Genomic DNA, 20,837 nt, shown 5'->3' with positions numbered 1-20,837 from the left:
ATCGGGAAAGCTAGAATAAGATGGGAGAGACTGAAAGCAGATATGTTTGCCGACGCGTAAAACACACGTCAAATACCCACTCAGTCCAATCTACGATTGAGAAGGCTCTGAGAGTTGGATGGTAGAGCAAATGAAGTGTTGTAAAAAGTCCATGCTGGCCGCGGTCTGGGCGCTAAATCCGATTAGGTAAGGTCACGGGAGCTGCTCAAGCATCGGGGAAAGTGAAGGAGCGAGGAGAGGAGGCTGATCTTACTCTCACCTTCTCTTTGACCTATGCATCGATCGTTTGCGGTATCTTGTCGGCCTATTAGACCTATTGCGACTTCGTCTAGACTTTCATCTGCTTATCTACCTCTGCGATTTCACAATTTAAGATCGATGGCAACCAACGGCGCAAACGGAGTCACAGACTCACGGCCAGTTTTCTTCTTCGATATTGACAATTGTGTATGTCAAGAGAGCCTAAAGTCGAGATTTTGGTCACTAATTACTATGTGATCCTACAGCTTTATTCTAAAGGTCGGTGCTCTCGATTTCCGCTCTTTGTGAGCTACTATTGACAGAGTGTATCTCGCAGCCTGCAACATCCACGATGAGATGCAGACATTGATCAGTGAGTGAAGCCGACACAATATGCCAGGACATGTGGCTTATACCAGTATATTTTGCTAGATAAATTTTTTGTCAAGCATCTCGACCTCAAGTCGGAAGATGCCCATATGCTGCACCAGAAGTACTACAAGGAGTATGGACTAGCCATTGAAGGCCTTACCCGCCACCATAAGATTGACCCCCTTGTGTTCAACTATGAGGTCGACGATGCTCTACCTCTTGACAATATCCTCAAGCCTGATCCGGAGCTGCGAAAACTGTTGGAGAACCTGGACACAACAAAGGTGAAGCCGTGGCTGCTCACCAATGCATATGTTAGCCACGCAAAGCGTGTGGTGAAGTTGCTTGGTATCGAGGATCTGTTCGAAGGCGTTACTTATTGCGACTATGGAAATTTGCCTTTGGTCTGCAAGCCTAGTCAGGATATGTACGCCAAAGCGGAGAAGGAAGCGGGTGCTCCCAGCACGGCTGGGTGCTATTTTGTTGGTATGTCACTCTCCACTGAATGTCTGTAGACGTTTTGGACCCCTCATGCTGATAGATTTAAACCAGATGATTCCCACTTGAATTGTGTACATGCGCATGCTCGGGGATGGACTACCGTTCACCTCGTCGAACCAGGCACGCCTATGCCACACAAGCCGGCTTCAAAGTACACAATCTCTAGCCTCCACGAGCTTCCAGGGCTTTTCCCCCACGCCTTCAAACAGCAGCGCGAAAACGGTGGAGCTTAGATCTGGACATGGCCACAATATCCTTTGTTTATTCACCCTAGACTTCTGTTTTACGGCTATAAATGTGTATGATTATGGGCCTATTTATCTATATGGAGACACAAGGCTTCGGACTATGTGAAAATCAAGCAGTGTTCAAATGATACCATAAAGAAACAATTAGTTAGCTGCACTTTTCATCAATGCGTGTAGTGATCTACATCATAAACTAGAGGTTTCTGCCTCAGGCAGTCCAACCACTTGACACGCTCCGCTGGACTCAGGAGTTGCCGCGTTTCCGTTCTCACAACAACCAGAACTTCTCGGTTATCGCTCAAGAGCTCACCGTAGCTCTTGAACTTATTCAAAATGTCTGGCAAAGCCTTATCTATAGGCACGGTGATCGAGCTGCCTGACGGGCGGCAAGCAACAGTGCGCTTCATTGGCACCACCCATTTTGCGGACGGACAGTGGATAGGCCTTGAGTTAGATGAAGCCACCGGCAAAAACGATGGCGCAGTCCAAGGCGAACGGTATTTTGATTGCGATCCAGGACACGGCATGTTTGTCCGCCCAACAGTGGTTGGTAAGATTGTCCAGCTCGAGCCCGGGAGTAAACAAACCACCAAACCGGCTACCAGCGCCGCAGGGAGCAAATCGCAGCCCAAACCTGGGATTTCAGCTGGTATGCGGAAGCAAACTGGGTTACCTCCTACGGCAGCGAGGCGACAGAGCACCAATGCAGCCTCAACTCCTACTCCGGCGCCGAAGGGTATGGCCGCTCGATCGTCTCTCCGAGTATGTCATGTCCTGCGAAGGCGTTCCCTCCTATCATGCTAACCCAAAATCTTATGTTTCTAGTCACCCACAAAGTCCCCAACGAAACAGCTCGCAACGGCTTCGGGTCGCCCATCCATCGGGAGTACTTCCCGCACCTCTACAGTGGCGTCTAATCGACCCCGACTAGCCCCTGGCGCCAGAAGCTCACTGGGTCCTTCTCCAACACAACCTACAGCCCCCAGAGGCTCGCGACCGTCGGTCTCTGGACCAGCAGCCAGAGGTTCAAGACCAAGTTCCCAAAGTACCGTTGCCTCATCGTCCGCAGGATTGACAAAGCGTCCTTCACTACGGCAGGTTGCCAATACAAAGTCATCGGATGGGGGAGACGCGACCATGAACGGGCGATCGGGAGATCCGACCGATACTGAGTCGCCTGACACTGAAGGGGAGGGTGCGCAAGATGGAGCCACTGCGCCGAAGACCTCTCGACAGTCGATGACTGCTACACGACCAGCAATCTCACGCCCTGGGGCGCCGCTTTCTGCATCCCAACGCCAAGGGCAGAGCAGTGCAGTCAATCGCGAGCTCGAAGAACTCAATGCCAAGCTCAAAGTCATGGAAAAGAAACGAGCCGACGACAAGGAGAAGCTGAAGACCCTTGAACAACTCCAGGCTGAGCGTGATAAGTTCGAAACGATCATCCAGAAACTGCAGGCCAAGTATCAACCGCAACAAATGGAAGTTACTGAGCTGCGAAAAAAGCTAAAAGAACTTGAGACTCGTTCTGACGACGTGGAACGAATGCAGGCAGAGCATGAATCGCTCATGGAAATGGCTACCCTTGACCGTGAAATGGCAGAGGAGACAGCGGAGGCATTCAAACACGAGTGTGCAGCGCTACGGTTAAGGTTGGATGAGCTGAGTTTGGAGGTCGAGGTTCTCCGAGAGGAGAATGAAGAATACAGCCAGGAAACCACACCCGAAGACAGAACCACTCATGGGTGGCTTCAGATGGAGAAAACCAATGAACGTCTCCGCGAGGCGCTCATTCGCTTGAGAGATATGACTCAGCAGCAGGAGTCAGACCTTCGGTCCCAGATCAAAGAATTGGAGGACGACCTCGAGGAGTATGCTGCTGTCAAGTCTGATTACGAGGCTGCAAAAGAGAGGCTCTTGGTGGCTGAGACCAATGTCGATGATCTCAAGCAGCAGCTCGAGACAGCACTGGGAGCCGAGGAAATGATTGAAGAGTTGGCAGACAAAAACATGCGCTACCAGGACGAGATTAATGAGCTGAAAGCTGCCATCGAAGATTTGGAATCTCTCAAGGAGATTAGCGATGAGATGGAGTACACCCATATTGAGACTGAGAAGCAACTTCAGGAAGAAATCGAGTACCGGGAGAGTGTGTTCAGCGAGCAATGTCGAAAGATCACACAACAGGACGAAGTTATCGAAGATCTTGAATACACATTAACTCGTTTCAGGGATTTGGTAACGAACCTGCAGTGTGATTTGGATGATATGCGCACAACCAAGCAAGTTTCAGAGGCAGAGACCACCGAAAATGCAATGCGCCACCGCCAGATGCAAGATTTGAATATGAAACTACAGGCCAATCAATCCAAGGCCCTGACCAAATCTATCGATGTCGAACTCAACCGTATGGAGTCCGAGGAAAATGCACAGCACCTTTCGATGATCAAGCTCTATCTTCCAGAGTACTTTGAAGGGGAGAGGAATTCTATTCAGGCTTTGCTTCGATTCAAGCGGGTCGGATTCAAAGCCAATATTATGAGTAGCACTCTGCAAGAAAAGGGATCTGAGCACTCAGTGGTCTCCAACGAAGAACTTTTCCAAGCTCATGTGGTTTTGGAATATCTTATGTGGATCTCTCATGTGTGTGATCGATTTGTGAACTATATCACAGCTTGCTCGCCCGAACAATTTGCCAGCATCAAGGTCGCATTGTTCGAAATGGAGCCAGTGGAGCGCATGTTGAACTTCTGGATCGAACCAATGAAGAAGGACGAAGTGAATCTTGCAAAGCTTGCAGTCGAATTGCAGCGGTCTATCGCTCTCCTCGCACACCTTGCTGAGACCCTTCTTCCTTCCAGCTTGGAGATGTTCGCCGATGAGCTGTGTATGCGGGCCCATCTGTCTCAATCGTATATTGAGCATTCGGCTGGTGCAATCTCACGCGTCAAGCTCATTATCAGCTCCAAGATGGCTGCCGCGGCAGAAGGCGATGAGGAAAACATGATTGCTCTGAACAAGTTGGACGCTTTCGCCTCTCAGGCCCGCGGATATAAGGTTGCAATGGGTAAGATCAGCCGGTCTCTTGATGATCTGCGTTCGAGGTCACTTGCACTTCCAAAGGACGCCGACGAACCCTTCAAGAAGATCGAAAATGAAACCAAGCAACTTTCAGAGTTTTCTCGAAAGCTCGGCGAGAACCTTGTTGTCCTCACGAGCGATGAAGGCCGCACGGAACCATTCAGTCCGGAGGAGGTTTTGGACTGCATGTTCCAGGCCGCCGTGTCTTTTGCCTCGTCATCCGAAACCTTGAATGAGAGTAACGACCCTGTTTCGTTGCTCTTTACCAAATTGCGGGAAATAGGCGACCAGTTTGAGGAGCTTGATTCCATCTCATCAGATCTGTCTCGCACAACAGAGTTTGAGAGGGCCGCATTCCCCTGGGTTGCCCGTGCTGCGGAATTGAAGTCCAACAAGATGACATCCCCTGATGCAGACGAGGAGATCCGCCAATTGAGAAATGAGATTCACGAGGCGTCCGCCTCACTTGGAGCCAAGGACAATACCCTCGAAGAGCAGGGCCTAAAAATTGAGCATCTTGAATCTAGGATGCGAGAGGCAAGCAAGAAGGCTGCCATGGTCAAAGACCTCGAAGCCAAGATCCACGAAATTCAAAAAGCAGGGAGTGAACTCGAAAAAACAGTTGAGCAACAAAAGAAGGAGCTTCAGACTGCCGAAGCAGAGCGAGACGAGTTCGTAGCTCGTCTTGAGCGAATGAAGCGCATGTCTGGAACAACCGGTCTAACGGCCACGGGTAATGGCGCCGTCATCGCCAGTGAGGCCTCTTTGGCTGCCATGGATGAGAACGAGTCTCTCCGCGCTGAGGTGGCAAGCCTCCAAGCAGCTGTGCGATTCTTGCGCGAGGAAAACCGCCGTTCGAACATCCTCGACCCATACTCCGTCCAGCGATCTAGCGAAATGCACGCCTGGCTTGATGCGCCACTCGCACGTGCCAAGCCAACCCCCGAACAAGAGAAGATCCAACGCACTGCCCTCGAAAGTCGGGACGTCATGACTCATCTCCTCAAACTGACCAAGGAGTCCCGTGTCCCCGATCTCAAGTCCACGATGGCAGCTCCAGCTAGTGACAACAACGACAACGCCGGCCGCACTGCCTGGCGTCCGACCAAGACCCGCCTCCGTTACCAAGTACTCCAGCAGCGCGAGAACTTCGAGCACTGGGCCGAATGGCGCGACGAAATTGTTAATCATGAGCGTGAGCAGGACCGACTGGCCGTCGCCAAGCAGGAACGCGCAATGCGTGATCGCGCCTCTAGACATGCTCACAAGGCTTCTGTCGAATTTCCCCAGGGCTTAGGTCATGGCATGATGGGTCGTGCCTGGCAAATTCTGGGCATGCAGAAACACCGCAAAACCGGCTCCATAAGTACTCCTGCTCCGGACGGTGTGGAGATAGTGACCACGGACTGAAGCTCTGGTTCGTTGTATAAACGCCAGGACATGGATCTTTTGTGGTTGGTTGTACATGACATTCATCATTTTTTTCAAACTTGTACCCTATTTGTTCTTTCTGGCAGCTACATTGTCCTTTTTGAGATACCCTCCAGAGATAGTTAGCGTCAGCCTTTGTGTACAATTAACTTATATTCTAGATGGATCGGATATCATGGCCTGGGATGCCATGTGTCGGCCTGGACCTTAAACCCCCGAGGTCTGCGTTTCCGTCGCATAAATGTTGCTGTCCCTAGAATCCTTCTTAGAATATTATGTACCTATATCAGATCCCACGTAGTCATATCGAGACTGTATTCATTATTACTTCCCTACATAGGTAAGCTATGTACCGTCATTAATTCCCTCGAATAGCAAAGAAGTAACCAACCGAGGTCGAAGCGGGTATTCCAACGCGCAATGGAAAAACAAAATCGAGCCCAAAAGCAAATACCTAGCAATCATCCGACCAAGTCCAAAAAAAGTTCAAAACCGAAAGAGGGAAAGAAAGAGACTAGGTAGCTCATTAGGTATCAAAATCCAAAAAGCGCCAAAAAAGTGAAGCTTCAGAGAACTCAAAACGCTACCCCAATACCGGACTCGTGGTACCGCATATGTCCCTTGTCCTGATACGGAGAGAACTGATGGTGATGCTGCTGGCCCTCGAAGATGGTCGGGTAGCAGACACCAGAATCAACATCCTTTTCTGCAGCAGATGAGGGAACCTGGAATGAGGTGCGGGGAGTGATAGCAGTGGAAAAGGCACTAGAGATGGAGCTATTGTTCCGTGCTCTCGGGCCGCCGGTGATGGTCGTGGTAGTCGATGCGACTGTGGTTCCGCTCAGCGTACGGGTACGCTCCCAATTGAACCCATTGCCGCCGGGCACAAAGGCTTGCTTTGGGGGCAGAAAGGCCTTGGTGGGGGTAGGGAACATCCATTGAGTTACACGGTTTGAAAGAGAGGAAGGGACTGAATCAATTGTGTCTCGGTTCTCGGGGAGATGAATGGAGCGACAGGGTGATGAGATATGTGATGGCATCGTGCGCGAGCTGGCTGACGAAGGGCTGTCCTTGGATATTACTGAGTACTTGGACGGGGACGTATCCGGTGACTCTGTGTACATGCTCTTGGATGCAGTTGGAGTCCGAGGCACTCTTCCGCAAGATTGGCTAGCTTTTGCATCGCTTGGCGATGGGGTATTCAATGTAAGCTTGTGCCCTTCCGATCTTGACCTGCCATGGACTGGAGATGCTGCCTGAGTTTCTGGAAGAGGTATCTCGGTGGGAATGAGCTTGGAGAAATGCGGAACTAGAGTACTAGTGGTACGAACGGGCTCTTCGACGACCAGTGGCTCCCTGTTCCCAAGTGATTGGCGTTTCCGGGATCCCACTGGCTTGCGAGAGACTACAGATGTCTTTTGACAATATCGATCTCGAACGCCGGTTGAAGTCGTGAGCGCACGAGGGGGCACCAGTAGCGTCTTGCGCTGGGTGCTCTCGTTTAGTTGGAAGGTTTCGAATGAAGGTAGGTCGGACAATCGATTGCCTGATCGATGGATGCGGAGGTCCAATGGTTGATAAATTGGTGGTGGAGGAGAATGGAATGACTGTGACGGGTGGTCATGGAAGGATTGGACTCTGCGAAAGTCTGAAGGTGCGCCGATCTTCAACGGGGTAGTTGAAGACCGTTTTAAAGACATGCTTGCCCGGTTGGAGGCTCGGGAGGCCAAGTTCCGGCTGTCGTTTAGCCATGATGACAGTGAGCTCCGATGTTGATGGATACTTGGACTTGGGAGGTCATCATATACCACCAGCTTCATAGGTGGAACAAGGTGCGGTTGAGTGTGGCATACTTTCATCTCTCGCTCAACGCCTGTAAAACGTATTAGTCCACCATCTCTAGAGTTTTGATGTGTATTGCACACATACCTTTCCCCTCTTCTCTAGGTTCACTACCGTCCTGGCCCGGTAGACATGTCAGACATGATCGTATCCAACCAGTGAATAACGACCCTGCCTTCTCCAAAGCCAGCATGATGGCGACCAGCGCATCGAGGAATCAAATCAGTCCATCACCTTCAAGGTAAGGGAAAGAGAGAAACAAAGGAAAGGAACAAATTAGTTGCACAGGCAAATCAGCCCCTCAGACGGGATGGGAACATCCCATCCTCGAAGCCCAAACATGCGCGCCTTACCCAATTAGTCCAGGTACACACCATCGTTGGCACTAATAAACCGGGGCTATACCCAGTAAAGCAATACATCCTGGTGCCAGCGCATTTAGCACCATTGATCGTCGGTGACGGAGCTGATTGAAGCATTGCTATTCGTTAGCGCCTGGTGGAGTTATCACATCTGTGCTTATTCTTTCAAGCTATACCCTGTGAAGTACTTTTTTATTGTGATGAGCAACTTGGGCGCTTACAGAGATTGAAAGGGTAATTCTATTTAGAATTTCTTGAAGTTTCATAATGTTTTGCATTCTTCTGGTTTCGGTTTGAAGGATATGTACAGAGCACAGATACAAATATACCAGGTTAAGTATGAGTAAATGAGTAAATAAGGTAGATGATCAGAATCCAGGCATAAAGAGCCAAAGTACACTGCAGAATGCCCTATTTGCCCCATACATTGTCCTGCTCTAAGTCGTTGTAGGCCCATTTGGGCCGATTTTCGTCATGACTAGACTCTGGCTGTGCCGAGTTGGCTTCAGCCTCTTCTTCAATTGGTTCATCGGAAAGCCTTCTGGAAATTAGAGCCTGGGTTAGTAACTCTGCTGGAGATTTCTAGGGCTGCTACCTGCCAATGATTCGGGAACTTACGAGAATCGTCGAGGTTCAGGCTCTGCCCAGGCAGTGCCATACTCTCTCTGTATTTGAGCTCGGTCTTCCTCCTCGGCCTCCGTATTCTCCACAACAAGGTCAACCAGCTGGCTGCGCTGCGTACCGCCCGAACTGGTGGAGCTGACGTTTCGCTGCAAGGGACCGGGAGTCGCCGAGCTTGGGCCAGGTTTATTGGATTTTGGTTTGGGACTTTGCTTGGTCTCACCATCTGATGCACGGCTTTTCCTGTGCCTACGGGCCTTTTTGACATCTGCCCCTCGGTTTGAATCTTGATTTCTCCGCGACGGCGGCAGCCGTTGGTCCCTTGGCACCTCGTTGGCGGTAATCACCGGGTACTATGCGCGGTCAGCATTGCAATCAGAACGAACAACCCGCATCAGGATAACTTACATTCCAGTCTCCAAATTCCAGTGCGCGAGCATTGAGGAATAGTCGCTCATCCTCATCATCCATTGCGGTTTCGTCGATTTCACTATAAGATCGGAATCTCTCTCTCGATGTCTGACTGGCCCGCTCACTTCTGGGGCCGCGCTCACTGGGTTCACCGCTCAATAGAGGCGTGCGACTGTTGGCTTCACCCGGTTTGGGGATCCAATATTTTGCCTTGCCTCCACGCTCATACCTCATGCCGGCCATTACTCGCTTCACCCGCGAGCCTGACTCCTCATGCGGGATGATATTGTCACCCGAGTCAAAGAGCCGGTATCCGTAATTCTTACCGCGAATGGTGAACTTCGTGTCTTCAACCAAGTCCCGCACGCCAAAGGCGTCGCGCATCGCGTATTTTACGGGCATGCGTGCAGCTGAGATGGTCGGGTCCGCATAGTCGTGCCACGAAAATGCATACCAGTGAGCCATAGCAAACAATGGCATCTCAAAACAGATGAGACTGTCCTGAATGGCCGCCGCGAGGTTATCCGGGGTGTACCCAGCGACACTACCAAGCGCTCCCAGCCACTGTAGGATCGACAAGAAGAAGCCTTGCCAATATGAAGCAAAAATAATAAGTTTAACGCAGAGGAATTTGGGAACTGGGCGGAATGGCGTGAGGTCATCATGCAGACAAACCCAGAACATAGCAAGGGAGTAGAGACTGATCGTGACGCTGACATTATATATGATACCTGTCCAGAGGTAACCAGATCCCAGCCCAATATAGCCCTCTTGATACGTGTCGGTAGCCTTCATTATGATTGAGGCGAGAGCTAGAATGGGCTTCAACCAAGCATACTGTAGGATACCACGTTTGACAGCGAGGAAGGTGTGGGGATCCGAGATGTCAACCTTTGGGAGGAAGTGATTGAGAGGCCAGGCATGGGAGACAGGAGGGCGGCCATGAGCCATGATAATCACGGCCCTCTCGCCGCCGAGGAAGTTGATGAGGAGCTGGAAGAAGGTATAGATAGTGAATGCCTGCCAATGCCATCCGTTAATACGGGCCTATCCGAACAGTCGAGGACCCCACATACCTCGTAGATATCGCGAACAGGATCCAGAAACTGAGCTGCCCTCAGTGACACTATGCTCGTCCATGATGATACTGCGTAAATCGGGACCCTAAGCTCAGTCAGCGCTGCTCCTTGTCCCCGCCCCCTGAGCTGACACTCGAGTCAATACTGACATCAACAATATGCGCACCACATAGCGTTGGAGCAAGGGTTTCCGGTAGTTTTTGCTATATATATGATGAGCCATTGTTCTCGAATTGGGACGGTATAAGCTCGTACGTTTGGAACCATATGGACCTGCGGTTCGAGACAGCATGTTAGCTCAGGAGTCTACAACGACCGCGCCTATGGGCTAAGATACGCAAGATAAATTAAACTCACACAAGGGATAAGAGAGAGGAAACCAAAGCCGAGACACCTGTGACAATAATAATTGCGCGTGCCAGGCTGGAGCCTGTTCCTCCGCCAGCTGCGGTCGTCATGATTGTTGAAACTTAGGGACAAGTACGGGTTGGGGACCGCTTTTTGCCTGCGGAGATAATCCAGCTCATTCCGCGGAGTCGATAGAGGGGCAAAACATGCTGGTCAAGACCGAAATGGGGGGATAATCGAGCTGGAGAAATGTTGGTTCGGAATGAGGAGGCGTGTTGTCCGATGACGATCTTCTCGTGACACCGCTCTCGGACTTCCTAAACAACGTTCTCACCCTGCGACTTCCAGGATATTTGACCCAGCCAGTTTGGTGTCGATGATTGAGAGGCCAAGTTTACCTCGTCATTCGCGTTCTATCGCGCCGACGCTGTCCATGTTGGCTGGCGGAGAGAGATGGGTAGTGCAAGCTTGACATCGACCTTCCTGACGCCGGATCCAAGCTTCAATTGGTAAGGAATCGCTGCTTGGACCATGGCTCTCATACTGATAGATTTAGGTTCTTCCTCTTGGAACTGATTGTCTCTTGCATCCTGTAAGTTTGCGCCGTTCAACAAGGCTGGATTACGCTGATAACCGACACAGCGCTCTGTTCTTTTTGCTCTACTTCAATCGACTATTCGCGAACATCATATCTTACGCGATTCGAGCATACACCTGGCACTATTATCGCGCATACGTCGATATCAACGCGCTTCAAGTCTCCCTACTCGGTGGGAGAATCTTCTTCAAGGGCATTCGGTACCATGGCGTGAACGAGACAATCTTCATTCATGGGGGATTTATAACATGGCGCTACTGGACGCGCGCAGTTGAACGAAATGACTTGGTGGGGCTCCGACGCAATGCAGGTCTTGCTCATCATACCGCAAGGGAAGGACATCCGAGGTCCTCGAGCGACGGAACGGACGACAATCTGGGGGAGCAAGGTGGCATGGGGAAGACAACCGAGTTGCCATGCCGGATTACTATCAATGCATATGGCCTCGAGTGGTTTGTCTACAACCGGACTCCCGCCTACGACAGTATCCTTACCGGCTTTGGATACTCTCCCAATAATGTTGATTTAGACAACGGCAGTTCAACCCTTCCAGGGTCTCACCCGACGGGAGAAGATGGCAACGGAAGCAACGACTTGGACTCTGAAGATACCCCTGACTATCGTCCGACTATGAAACCTATGTCAGAGCGCAGCGCGAGTGAGAGGGGCGGGGTTGCGTCGCAGACTACTATCCGGGAATCAGAACTATCGGACCCTGTGTCCAACATGTTACAACTCCTGCCCATAAAGCTGGATTGCCAGAAAGGGGCTATTGTCATGGGAAATGAGCATACTCGATCTGTGCTGACAACGACATTCAACACTGGGACGGGTACCATCGATGCTTCCAATTCAGGCCCACTTGATTTGTATCGCCAAATATTTTCATTTCAACTCAATAATCCGGTGATTCAAATGCGGCCAAACCCAGACTTCAAACAGAACCAGTCGGCGACCGCCCAAGACCTAGGTGCGGTGCATGAGAAAGAGCCCAAATCGAAGAAAAAACCGCAAAATATCTTCAACTACCAATTCCAGAGGCGCAGAGTTTGGCACAGCATTCGGGACTTGGTCCCATATTTTCAGACATCTGTCGAATCATTCCATGACAATGGCAGGTACACCAACAGTATGCCGAGGAGCCAGGCAGAGTTTCCTGAAGTCCGCTGGACCGGTCTCTCTCGGTATCTGGACGAAGATACCGAGGATGACCATGAAAAATGGACCTCAGTCGAATATGGCAGGTTTTCTACCATCGTGGATAGCCCCAGCTTGAATATAGCCTACTTCTGGGATGTCCCTGGACGAGTCATTATTCCACCAACGTCAACTGTTCAGTCTCAATCAATGGATATCAATATCAATCATGCCCCTCCTCCCGAATGGGGGATTGACCTCAAGATTGACGGAGGTACGATAAATTACGGACCGTGGGCTGATAGGGAGCGGGTTGGCCTACAGAATGTCTTTTTTCCAAACTTCTATCGCAGCGCTGAGGTGACAGAGCAACTAGCCCCCGGTGTTCTACGCCAAAGCACGGCATTTAGGTTGCGTGTGGAAATCAATAAGGAATTGACATTGCGAATTCCAACACGAGAGTCTTCCAAGGATTGGCAATGGAAGGGTCGAGCTGATGCCGTTGGGGGTGCATCGAGAGCAAAGAAACCAAATGAGCAGAAGAATGCACGAGCCAAAGAAGGTGAAAAGGGCTACCTTGGCCCTGAGATTCGCCCTTTTGGGTGGCTCTCCCTTTGTGTTGCCGCCGACTCTACCATCAATTATACCATGGACATGGTGGGATCGAACGCAGGGTTTCGCAACGAACTCTCTATCGACTTGCGGGAGTCACGGCTATCATCTAGCATCAACCATGGCTTGCTTTGGCAATGTCCTCGGCAACAGGTCACTTGCGATCTATCCAACCCGCTCTCCTGGAATAGTCTTCGCTCCTGGAGATTTACTGCCGAAAGCCAGGACCTACAATTGTTTCTCCTACGCGATCATATATTCCTTCTCACAGATCTTGTGAGTGACTGGGCTTCGGGACCGCCTTCGGACTACTACGCATTTGTTCCTTTTATCTACAACCTCGATCTCAATTTCTCCGACTTCCAACTTTACATTAATGTCAACGACCGAAACATCGTCAGCAATCCTTCGGATCTAGAGGACAACCGATTCATTGTCATCAAAGGCAAGCGCCTGACGTCGAATGTCATGATTCCATTGAACCAATACCAACCTGAACAAAATGCGATCGAGTTCAGGGTCAACCTTGAAGATGGCGGCGTGGACTACACAACTCCTCTATGGGATACCCTCCATGAGTTTTTGCCGCAGAAATCCATGGCCACTCTTGAGAAGCTGTTCATTGACGGCTCCTATAATTATTTCCAGTCAACATCCCCGGAACTGACCGACACGTTGATTCTCAACATCGATGGAACTTCACCTCGTCTGTACCTTTTCGGGTTTTTGATCAAGAGTTTCATGACGATCAGAGAGAACTATTTTGGCGAAGAGATGCACTTTAAGACACTTGAAGAATATCAAGAGCTGGTCTGTGCCGATGAACCACCGTCAAATCCCACAGGCATCAACCCAAACCGAAAGTCCAATGATATGGATGTTCTTGTGCGTGTCACGGTTGACGGCCCCCGTGCTTTGCTTCCTGTGAATATCTATGATCACTCAAAGTGCATGGGACTTAGCGCAGCCTCGCTCGAAGTGGATTTACGCTTTACAAACTACTACATGGACTTGCAATTCTCCATCGCCCCGCTTAAAATTGATTTGGAGACCACCCAACTGGATGGCCCTTCCACTATCTCTAGTGCTCAGTTGTTCGTTGATGGAATCTCAGTTTATGGCCATCGACTGTTTGGTTTGCCGCCACTTGAACCAACCTACGTTTGTAATTGGGATTTTGATGTCGGTAGAATTGTCGGAGAATGCTCCACCGATTTCTTGGCTTGTTTAGCTTCATCATTGAAGAGCTTTGATATCTCGTTTGACAATGACGAAAATGCGTTGCCAACGCTGTTCCCGGAGCTTCTATTTGACGTGACTTTCTTGAGAGCCAAGGTTGACTCGATTCACATTTCCGTGCTACTGGACCAAACAGCTGTGATTTTGAGCACGCGGCCCTTGAATGTGAACTTCAACGACTGGGCAAACACAAAGTTTTCGAAACGCATGAGCCTTCTCGTTCCGGATATATCGATCGCTGCCGTTGATCGCCAGTCTGTTTCACAATACAATCTATCAGCAGGAGAAATGATCTCCCCCATAGGACTTTTTCAACTCACCATTGGGCTGAAGATGGCTTTACGCAAATCTGATATTGCCGAAAGTCGACGACTCCAGCAAGAACATATCAAAATACATGATCAGCGGACCCACAGGGCACAGTGGTTGCTTTTTGACTGGGAGGAGACTGGCCCAGCTTCAACCCTTCCTCCTGATGACGACGTATTCCCTCCGACCATGGCCATACCTTCAATGCCTGAGCCTATTCATGACAGGATTAGCTCTGTTGATGCACCGTCATACCAGGAACCTTTAGGTCCTCGTGCAACTAGAAGCGCCAAGAGTTTTCTTGTCCAGTCAGAAGCGTCAAGCATGAAGAGTGTCCGGATACACACTGCCAACAGCCCTGGAGCAGCCTCAGATCCTGTTTCTAGATCACGACCTTTCCTGCCTACCGGGGGATCGAGCGGGTCTGTTTCAAGAAATGGCCAGTCGAGAGATGGACCAAACCACGGACTCCAGGCAGCCGCATCCTCGCGTTCTGCGACAAGAGACGCAAACCCGTGGATAATGCCACATTTCTCGTACTACAAGCTTCAGCTGGATACATCTGAACTTCCGTTGCCATTTACAGATGATGGTGATACAACGGGTGAAGACTTTGCGATGGATCAAAAGTCCGTGTTTCTCACATTTGATGATGATCAAACGAAATACACAAATCTTGCGTGCAACCTCCCTCTTGGTATCCGTGGATTTTGTACACCTAAATTCCTTCTAAGTCTAGCTACCTTACTGGACGGGTTGGAACCGAAGCATCCTACGCGAATCATTGACTCGCTTCAAAAGGATGTGGTACCGAACATTGTCGGCTACGACAACGCCATGAGTCAACCTAAAATTTCAACGGCTGTTGCTCTTCGTGTTCCGTCTATCCGATTACGACTAGTTGACGTGTCTAAGGCTCCCGACAATAATCAAATCGAGTTCCGGGATGATTACAGCATTGAGGTCCGTCGTCTGCATACTGAGTTCCGGAGAAAGGTTCAACGTCAGAAAGGGGATCTGCTTGAAGGTCTCAAACAAGATGTGACAGTTCATGCGGCAGCGGACCACGTCTCAATTTCCATCGAGGGTAGTCGAGCAGATTCTTTCCACGAGAAGGCTGTGTTCAGCTCTCACATAGAAGATATGAATTTCTGGCTAGTGACCTCGCCCAATGTTCGTGCTAATCTTCAGATGCGAACATTCAATACAATGACATCAGCAAAGTCTGTGGAGCGTCTTGCATTTCTGGTTCGTCGAGCCACGACTATGTTTGATTCTGTCGCGTCATCCTTCCAACGGGTTTTAATATCCAGCGAGAAGCGCCTACAATACCTCCTGTACTCCCTCACCCAATCGGCTGCTGACATACCGGATCCAATATTTCTTGCTCGCATATCATACGTCCTCAGGGTTGCTTCGACTCACTTGCGGCAGCATGACTCTTGGAAAATCATATCTCGCATTCGCAAGATTTACGAAGGCCTACCTACTCATCACAAGCGTGAGTTGGAGCAGCAATGCTTGTATGATGACTTTCCTCTGCCGGCGAATGCCGAAAAAGCTGTGTTGTCCGGCTTTGACCACTGGCGAGCTTGGGACCTTGCACATGTTGCTAAAAGCTATGTCATGCGCCGTGTTTGGCCGCACGCTGCTGAACGGCAAACTTCCCAGCCTTCGATGTTCCTATCCTCCACAGTCCAAACACTCCGATTCTCCATGGATCCTGGCCCAAGAGAAAGCGATTTGATAATAGGGAATCTGTCCACTGTTGCATCATTTGCTCCATACTCGGCTGAAGCCGAAGGGGTGAGCGGCAAGAAACTCATCACCCTGCAGACTTATTGCGGATCGACAGCCCTGAGGCTGCGCTGGGAAATTCTGGACCTTGTTGAAGGGGTGATCAAGGTCATGTCGAATATCACACTTGAATCGTCGCCGGGTCATGTCCCAGTTGACAAGGTCCAAGAGAAAACACCCACCGAACTCCAGTTCATGTTTGGCACTGATTTTGGCTCAATCACTCTCGACGGTATCAATATTAAGCTTGCTTTGATAGCGAAAGGTCTCCGAGGATCGATCGTTCAAAAGTCGCTTGGTACCAAAGAATCGGAACCCGAAGACCTCGCGGTATTGTTTAGTGCTGAAGGATGCTCATCCGAGCTCCAAAGTCAATTGACAACTCTGATGTTGTCAAGAATCGCTGACCCATACGTGTACCTTTCGCTTGCATCTGGGGAAGATGACAGCGAGCGCACACACGATTGGAAGCTCGCTGGGTCCTGCAGGAAGCTTCGTTACGACATGAAAGAGGACCCTGTCAGCCTGGCGCACACAGCAGACAGACTTATCGCGGACGAAGTCAGATACATCCGGCAGCTTATGGATAGTGTCAAAGTACCAAAAGCAAAAGCCGACCAGAGCCTTGCATCAAAAAAGCCAACCCGTGACACCTTCCATGTAGCAACGTTCTTGGAAGACTATCGGTTGACGTTTAGCCTTCTGCCATCTTTAACCTACCTTGTGTCAGGTGAAGTCGCTCGCATGTCTGTGATGCCCGCAGAGGAATCCAAAATCGAGGTTGACTTTGATGTGAAAAAGAACTCGCACATGTTCGTATCGGGCGAAGGCGACAGATTGAATGTCTTGTCCATGCTGGAAATACCTCCCGTAAACGGGCGAATCCTTGCTAACCTCTTATCGGAGCGCAAGGAAGTCGAGATCGATATCACTATTGAACTCATTCGTCTAGAAACCAGTGCTGTGCGCAGTCTCCTGGCTGTTTTGACAGGACCTGATGTTTCCCATCTGATTTATGATCTCAAGCAGAATTTACACGTGCTCCAGTCACATCTGAAAGACGTGCTGTCGCTACAGAGGGTGCCCCCAAAGCCCGAACCAGCATCTGGTGGCCAGGAGATCCTCTACAAATCCCGTCTCACAATGGCTGGATTTGAAATTCATGCCACCGCACCTGGCCTTAATAGCAAAGAATACTCTGCGGATATGGTCTTTAGCCTTGGGATGATGCGTATGCGACTTCAAAACGGACTAGATCGGGGGTACGCCATGGAGCATCCCGAGTTCAATATCGATGCCTCTCAGATTAAGTTTGAGCTTATAAAACAAGAAAAGGCCAGCAGTCAATCATATGGCGGCTTCTCTGCTGGAGTCAAGCTTCAGGGAACCTCTGCGGTCCGCGAAAATGGGGAGACCACCAGATCATACCACTTCACCAGCGACAGATTCGACATCGAACTTTTCGCTGAGACAGCAGCCCTCGTAGTCGACATTGCTGTCTATACACAAGAGCGCATCAAGACTCTCGACCTTTCCCATGAAGTCAAGCGACTTAGGAAGCTGAGACATGGTGGCCAAATTGATACGAAAGACGGAGCCACCGCTGCTCCCGAAATCCATGTCAACGATGATTCCACACCGGAAACCTTCCTCAATGCTCTTTACTCTTTACAGTTCCGGACCATTCAAATTGCTTGGAACATGGCCACGATGCACACCAAATCTGGTCGACAGCCCGAAGACTTGGTCTTTTCAATCCAGCAAGTCGAACTGTCGAATAAGAAGAAGAACGCAGCCAAACTTCGAATCGAAAACATGCAACTTCAGATGGTACCATTCGGAGCGGACAGAGGAAAGCGCTCACTCAATTCAGCCCTTATGCCAGAGCTTGTCTTCAACGTGGCGTATTCCTCCAAAGGGAAAGAAGTGTGGCTTGCTTTCCAAGCCGCTGGTAAATCTCTGGACATACGGGCGACGTCCGAGTTTATCATTCCGGCTAGTATGATACAAGACTCACTCGCTACTGCAAGCGAGGCGCTTCGTGAAGGCAAGGCTGTTTGGGCAAGCAGAGCAGACTCTCCAGAAAACACAAATACCAACAAAGATCGCAACCTTTTCGGCAACCGTCGATTGCGGTCTCTTCTCGTCGATGTTGACTTTGCAGGCGCCACTGTCACACTTCAAGGAAAACTTGGCCATGATCACCAGACATTGTTAGCGGCCACTTGGAAGGGTAGCCGACTCCCCGATGCAAAATATGGTCAATATGTCCAAGGCGATGCAGCGACCACAGCAACCCTCCGAGCACCGGGAGTGGCGCTCAAGGTCCAATTCGAGGACAACGGTACCGATGATCCAGCACTAAATGCAGAGTTGAAGGTCGACCCCTCCACGAATACATTGTACCCAACCCTTGTTCCCCTCGTAAAGCAAATGACCGCAACAGTCAAGGAGATCATGGGCAATCAGCAGGGTCAGACTAGAAGGCCATCTGCTGAAGCAAAGTTACAGTCCCAGAAACTAATGCAGGAGAAGCCATTTGATGCTGCCGATCCAACCAGCATCCTTGGTCGGTGCAAGGTCAACCTAGGACTGCTGTTTTGTAAGCAGGAGTTTAGCTTAAGCTGCCAGCCTATTGCAAGAGTCGCAGCTACAGCAAGATTCGAGAGTGTCTACGTGACTGTCAACACAGTCCTATCAGAAGAGCAGGGCCGATTCCTTGCTCTCTCTTTGGCTTTCAACAGCCTCGAAGCTTCTGTAAAGCATGTGTACTCCAATGAATCAACTGCAAGCTTCGAGGTCAAATCCATGGTGCTGTCCTTGATGAACAGCAAGCACCTTGGCCGAATGAACGGAATGTCTGCTATTTTGCGTGTCAGCCCAATGAAGGTCGCAGTCAATGCTAAACAAGTTCAAGACTCTTTGCTCTTCAAGGAGATCTGGCTTCCATCCGACAATGAAACCAACTCGAGTGAGACCGTCCAGCCAGAACCGTCTGAAACGCAGACCTATATCGTGCAACGATACCAGCAGGTTGCGTCAGCGTCCGCATTCCCCTGGAACACTACCATCGCGATTGAGAAGGTGGAAATACAACTCGATTTGGGCTCGACCCTAGGCAAGGCACAGTTTGCCATTATTGATCTGTGGGTGTCTTCCAGCAAGACATCCGACAATGAACAGAACATGTGTATCAATTTCGGCTCAGTTGCGATCGAGAGCACTGGTCGAATGAGCGGAATTGTCGAACTTGGAAAGCTGAAAATCCATACCTCTATCGAATGGCCCGAGGCCTCCGTTGAAACGGGACACACACCGTTGATTCAAGCCACAATTGCCTTCCATCACCTCCAAGCCAAGGTGTCGTTCGACTACCAACCTTTCTTAGTTGCACAGATCGCTATGTTCAATTTCTTGATGTACAATGTTCGAAACACGTCCGGCGCGCAGAGCCAGCGCCTTTTCAGTATCCTGGAAGGTGACAAACTCCAGCTATTCTGCACATCACTAACAGCATCACAAACATTGGCCCTGTTCCAGGCGTGGCAGCGCTTGATCCAAGACGTCCAAGCAGCCTATAAAACATCACTACGCGAGGTAGAGCGGTACCTCCGTCGAAAGTCTTCTATTCTCACCGAGCGCATCGATGTCGGCGCCAAGGACTTGGTAAAGAAAGACGACGACCAACCCGAAAAAGCACCGATCTCTTTACACACCGGAGTCGTCGTGAAGATCCGCCACGTCAACCTAGGAGTATTCCCCAGCTCATTCTTCGACAACCAGATCTTCAAGGTAGAAGCCTACGACGCCGAGGCCCACTTCGCCGTCTCCCTCGAATCCAACAAAATCCACAGCGCCCTAGGCCTAACACTGGGCCAGCTTCGCGTAGCACTATCCGGCATCACGCGACCCACATCCGCCCAACTCGACGAACTCTCTGTTGACGAGATCGCCGAGCGAGCCGCAGCATCACGCGGTGGAACGATCCTTAAGGTGCCGCGATTGGTCGCTAGCATGGAAACCTGGCAGGCTCCAGGAACCCACCAGATCGACTACATCTTCCGCAGTACGTTCGAGGGCAAAGTCGATGTCGGCTGGAACTACTCGCGCATCAGCTTCATCCGCGATATGTGGGAGACGCACTCGCGGGCGCTCGCGTCTCGCCTTGGCAAGCCCTTGCCGCCGTCTGCAGTGCGCATCACTGGTGGGCCGGGTAGTGGTGAAGGAGGTGGTGCTCGCTCCGAGAAACAGGAGAAGATCACTGCGGTTGTCAATGTGCCCCAGTCCAGGTATACCTATACTGCGCTTGAGCCGCCGGTTATTGAGACGCCGCAGCTCCGGGATATGGGCGAGGCTACGCCGCCTTTGGAGTGGATCGGGTTGCAGCGTGACAAGCTGCCTAATGTCACGCACCAGATTATTATTGTCACGCTGTTGGAGATTGCTAAGGAGGTGGAGGACGCTTATGGCAAGATTCTGGGGTCGTGATATTTCTCCATTTTGGAGATATCATCGTCTAACTGCTCTGGATTCGTTCAGATACTGTCCTGATCCTTTATTGTTTTTTTGTCTTATTGCCTGATACCATTGTTGTTTTTGTACATAATTA

At 50.4% G+C, this 20,837-nt stretch overlaps 5 protein-coding genes across 5 annotated transcripts; 3 read left to right on the top strand and 2 right to left on the bottom strand.

Annotated features, from left to right (window-relative positions):
- Nucleotides 1-378: 378 nt before the first annotated feature.
- On the top strand, nucleotides 379-1,346 carry N7525_001404 (putative pyrimidine 5'-nucleotidase; the record flags this gene model as incomplete). The annotated part of the gene is made up of 5 exons (XM_061211882.1): nucleotides 379-447; nucleotides 507-519; nucleotides 578-613; nucleotides 673-1,098; nucleotides 1,165-1,346. The coding sequence occupies 5 exons, from the start codon at nucleotides 379-381 to the stop codon at nucleotides 1,344-1,346; spliced, it is 726 nt and encodes a 241-aa protein (XP_061071108.1).
- Nucleotides 1,347-1,694: 348 nt separating this feature from the next.
- On the top strand, nucleotides 1,695-5,852 carry N7525_001403 (uncharacterized protein; the record flags this gene model as incomplete). The annotated part of the gene is made up of 2 exons (XM_061211881.1): nucleotides 1,695-2,123; nucleotides 2,187-5,852. 2 exons carry the CDS (start codon nucleotides 1,695-1,697, stop codon nucleotides 5,850-5,852), a joined length of 4,095 nt encoding a protein of 1,364 aa, XP_061071107.1.
- A 596-nt stretch (nucleotides 5,853-6,448) lies between these two features.
- On the bottom strand, nucleotides 6,449-7,908 carry N7525_001402 (uncharacterized protein; the record flags this gene model as incomplete). The annotated part of the gene is made up of 2 exons (XM_061211880.1): nucleotides 6,449-7,746; nucleotides 7,803-7,908. The coding sequence occupies 2 exons, from the start codon at nucleotides 7,906-7,908 to the stop codon at nucleotides 6,449-6,451; spliced, it is 1,404 nt and encodes a 467-aa protein (XP_061071106.1).
- A 580-nt stretch (nucleotides 7,909-8,488) lies between these two features.
- N7525_001401 (OSTA/TMEM184 family protein) lies at nucleotides 8,489-10,646 on the bottom strand (the record flags this gene model as incomplete). The annotated part of the gene is made up of 6 exons (XM_061211879.1): nucleotides 8,489-8,618; nucleotides 8,696-9,051; nucleotides 9,107-10,129; nucleotides 10,186-10,273; nucleotides 10,444-10,461; nucleotides 10,546-10,646. The coding sequence occupies 6 exons, from the start codon at nucleotides 10,644-10,646 to the stop codon at nucleotides 8,489-8,491; spliced, it is 1,716 nt and encodes a 571-aa protein (XP_061071105.1).
- Nucleotides 10,647-10,989: 343 nt separating this feature from the next.
- N7525_001400 (uncharacterized protein) lies at nucleotides 10,990-20,716 on the top strand (the record flags this gene model as incomplete). Its single annotated transcript, XM_002557956.2, has 3 exons — nucleotides 10,990-11,045; nucleotides 11,093-11,128; nucleotides 11,179-20,716. 3 exons carry the CDS (start codon nucleotides 10,990-10,992, stop codon nucleotides 20,714-20,716), a joined length of 9,630 nt encoding a protein of 3,209 aa, XP_002558002.2.
- Nucleotides 20,717-20,837: the final 121 nt, after the last annotated feature.

The sequence above is a fragment of the Penicillium rubens genome (genome assembly GCF_028828025.1).
Source record: "Penicillium rubens strain IBT 27055 chromosome Unknown utg000001l_segment0_segment0, whole genome shotgun sequence".
NCBI lineage: Eukaryota > Fungi > Ascomycota > Eurotiomycetes > Eurotiales > Aspergillaceae > Penicillium > Penicillium rubens.
Note: the sequence above shows the minus strand (reverse complement) of the source record. Positions and strands in the feature narration are given on the sequence as shown.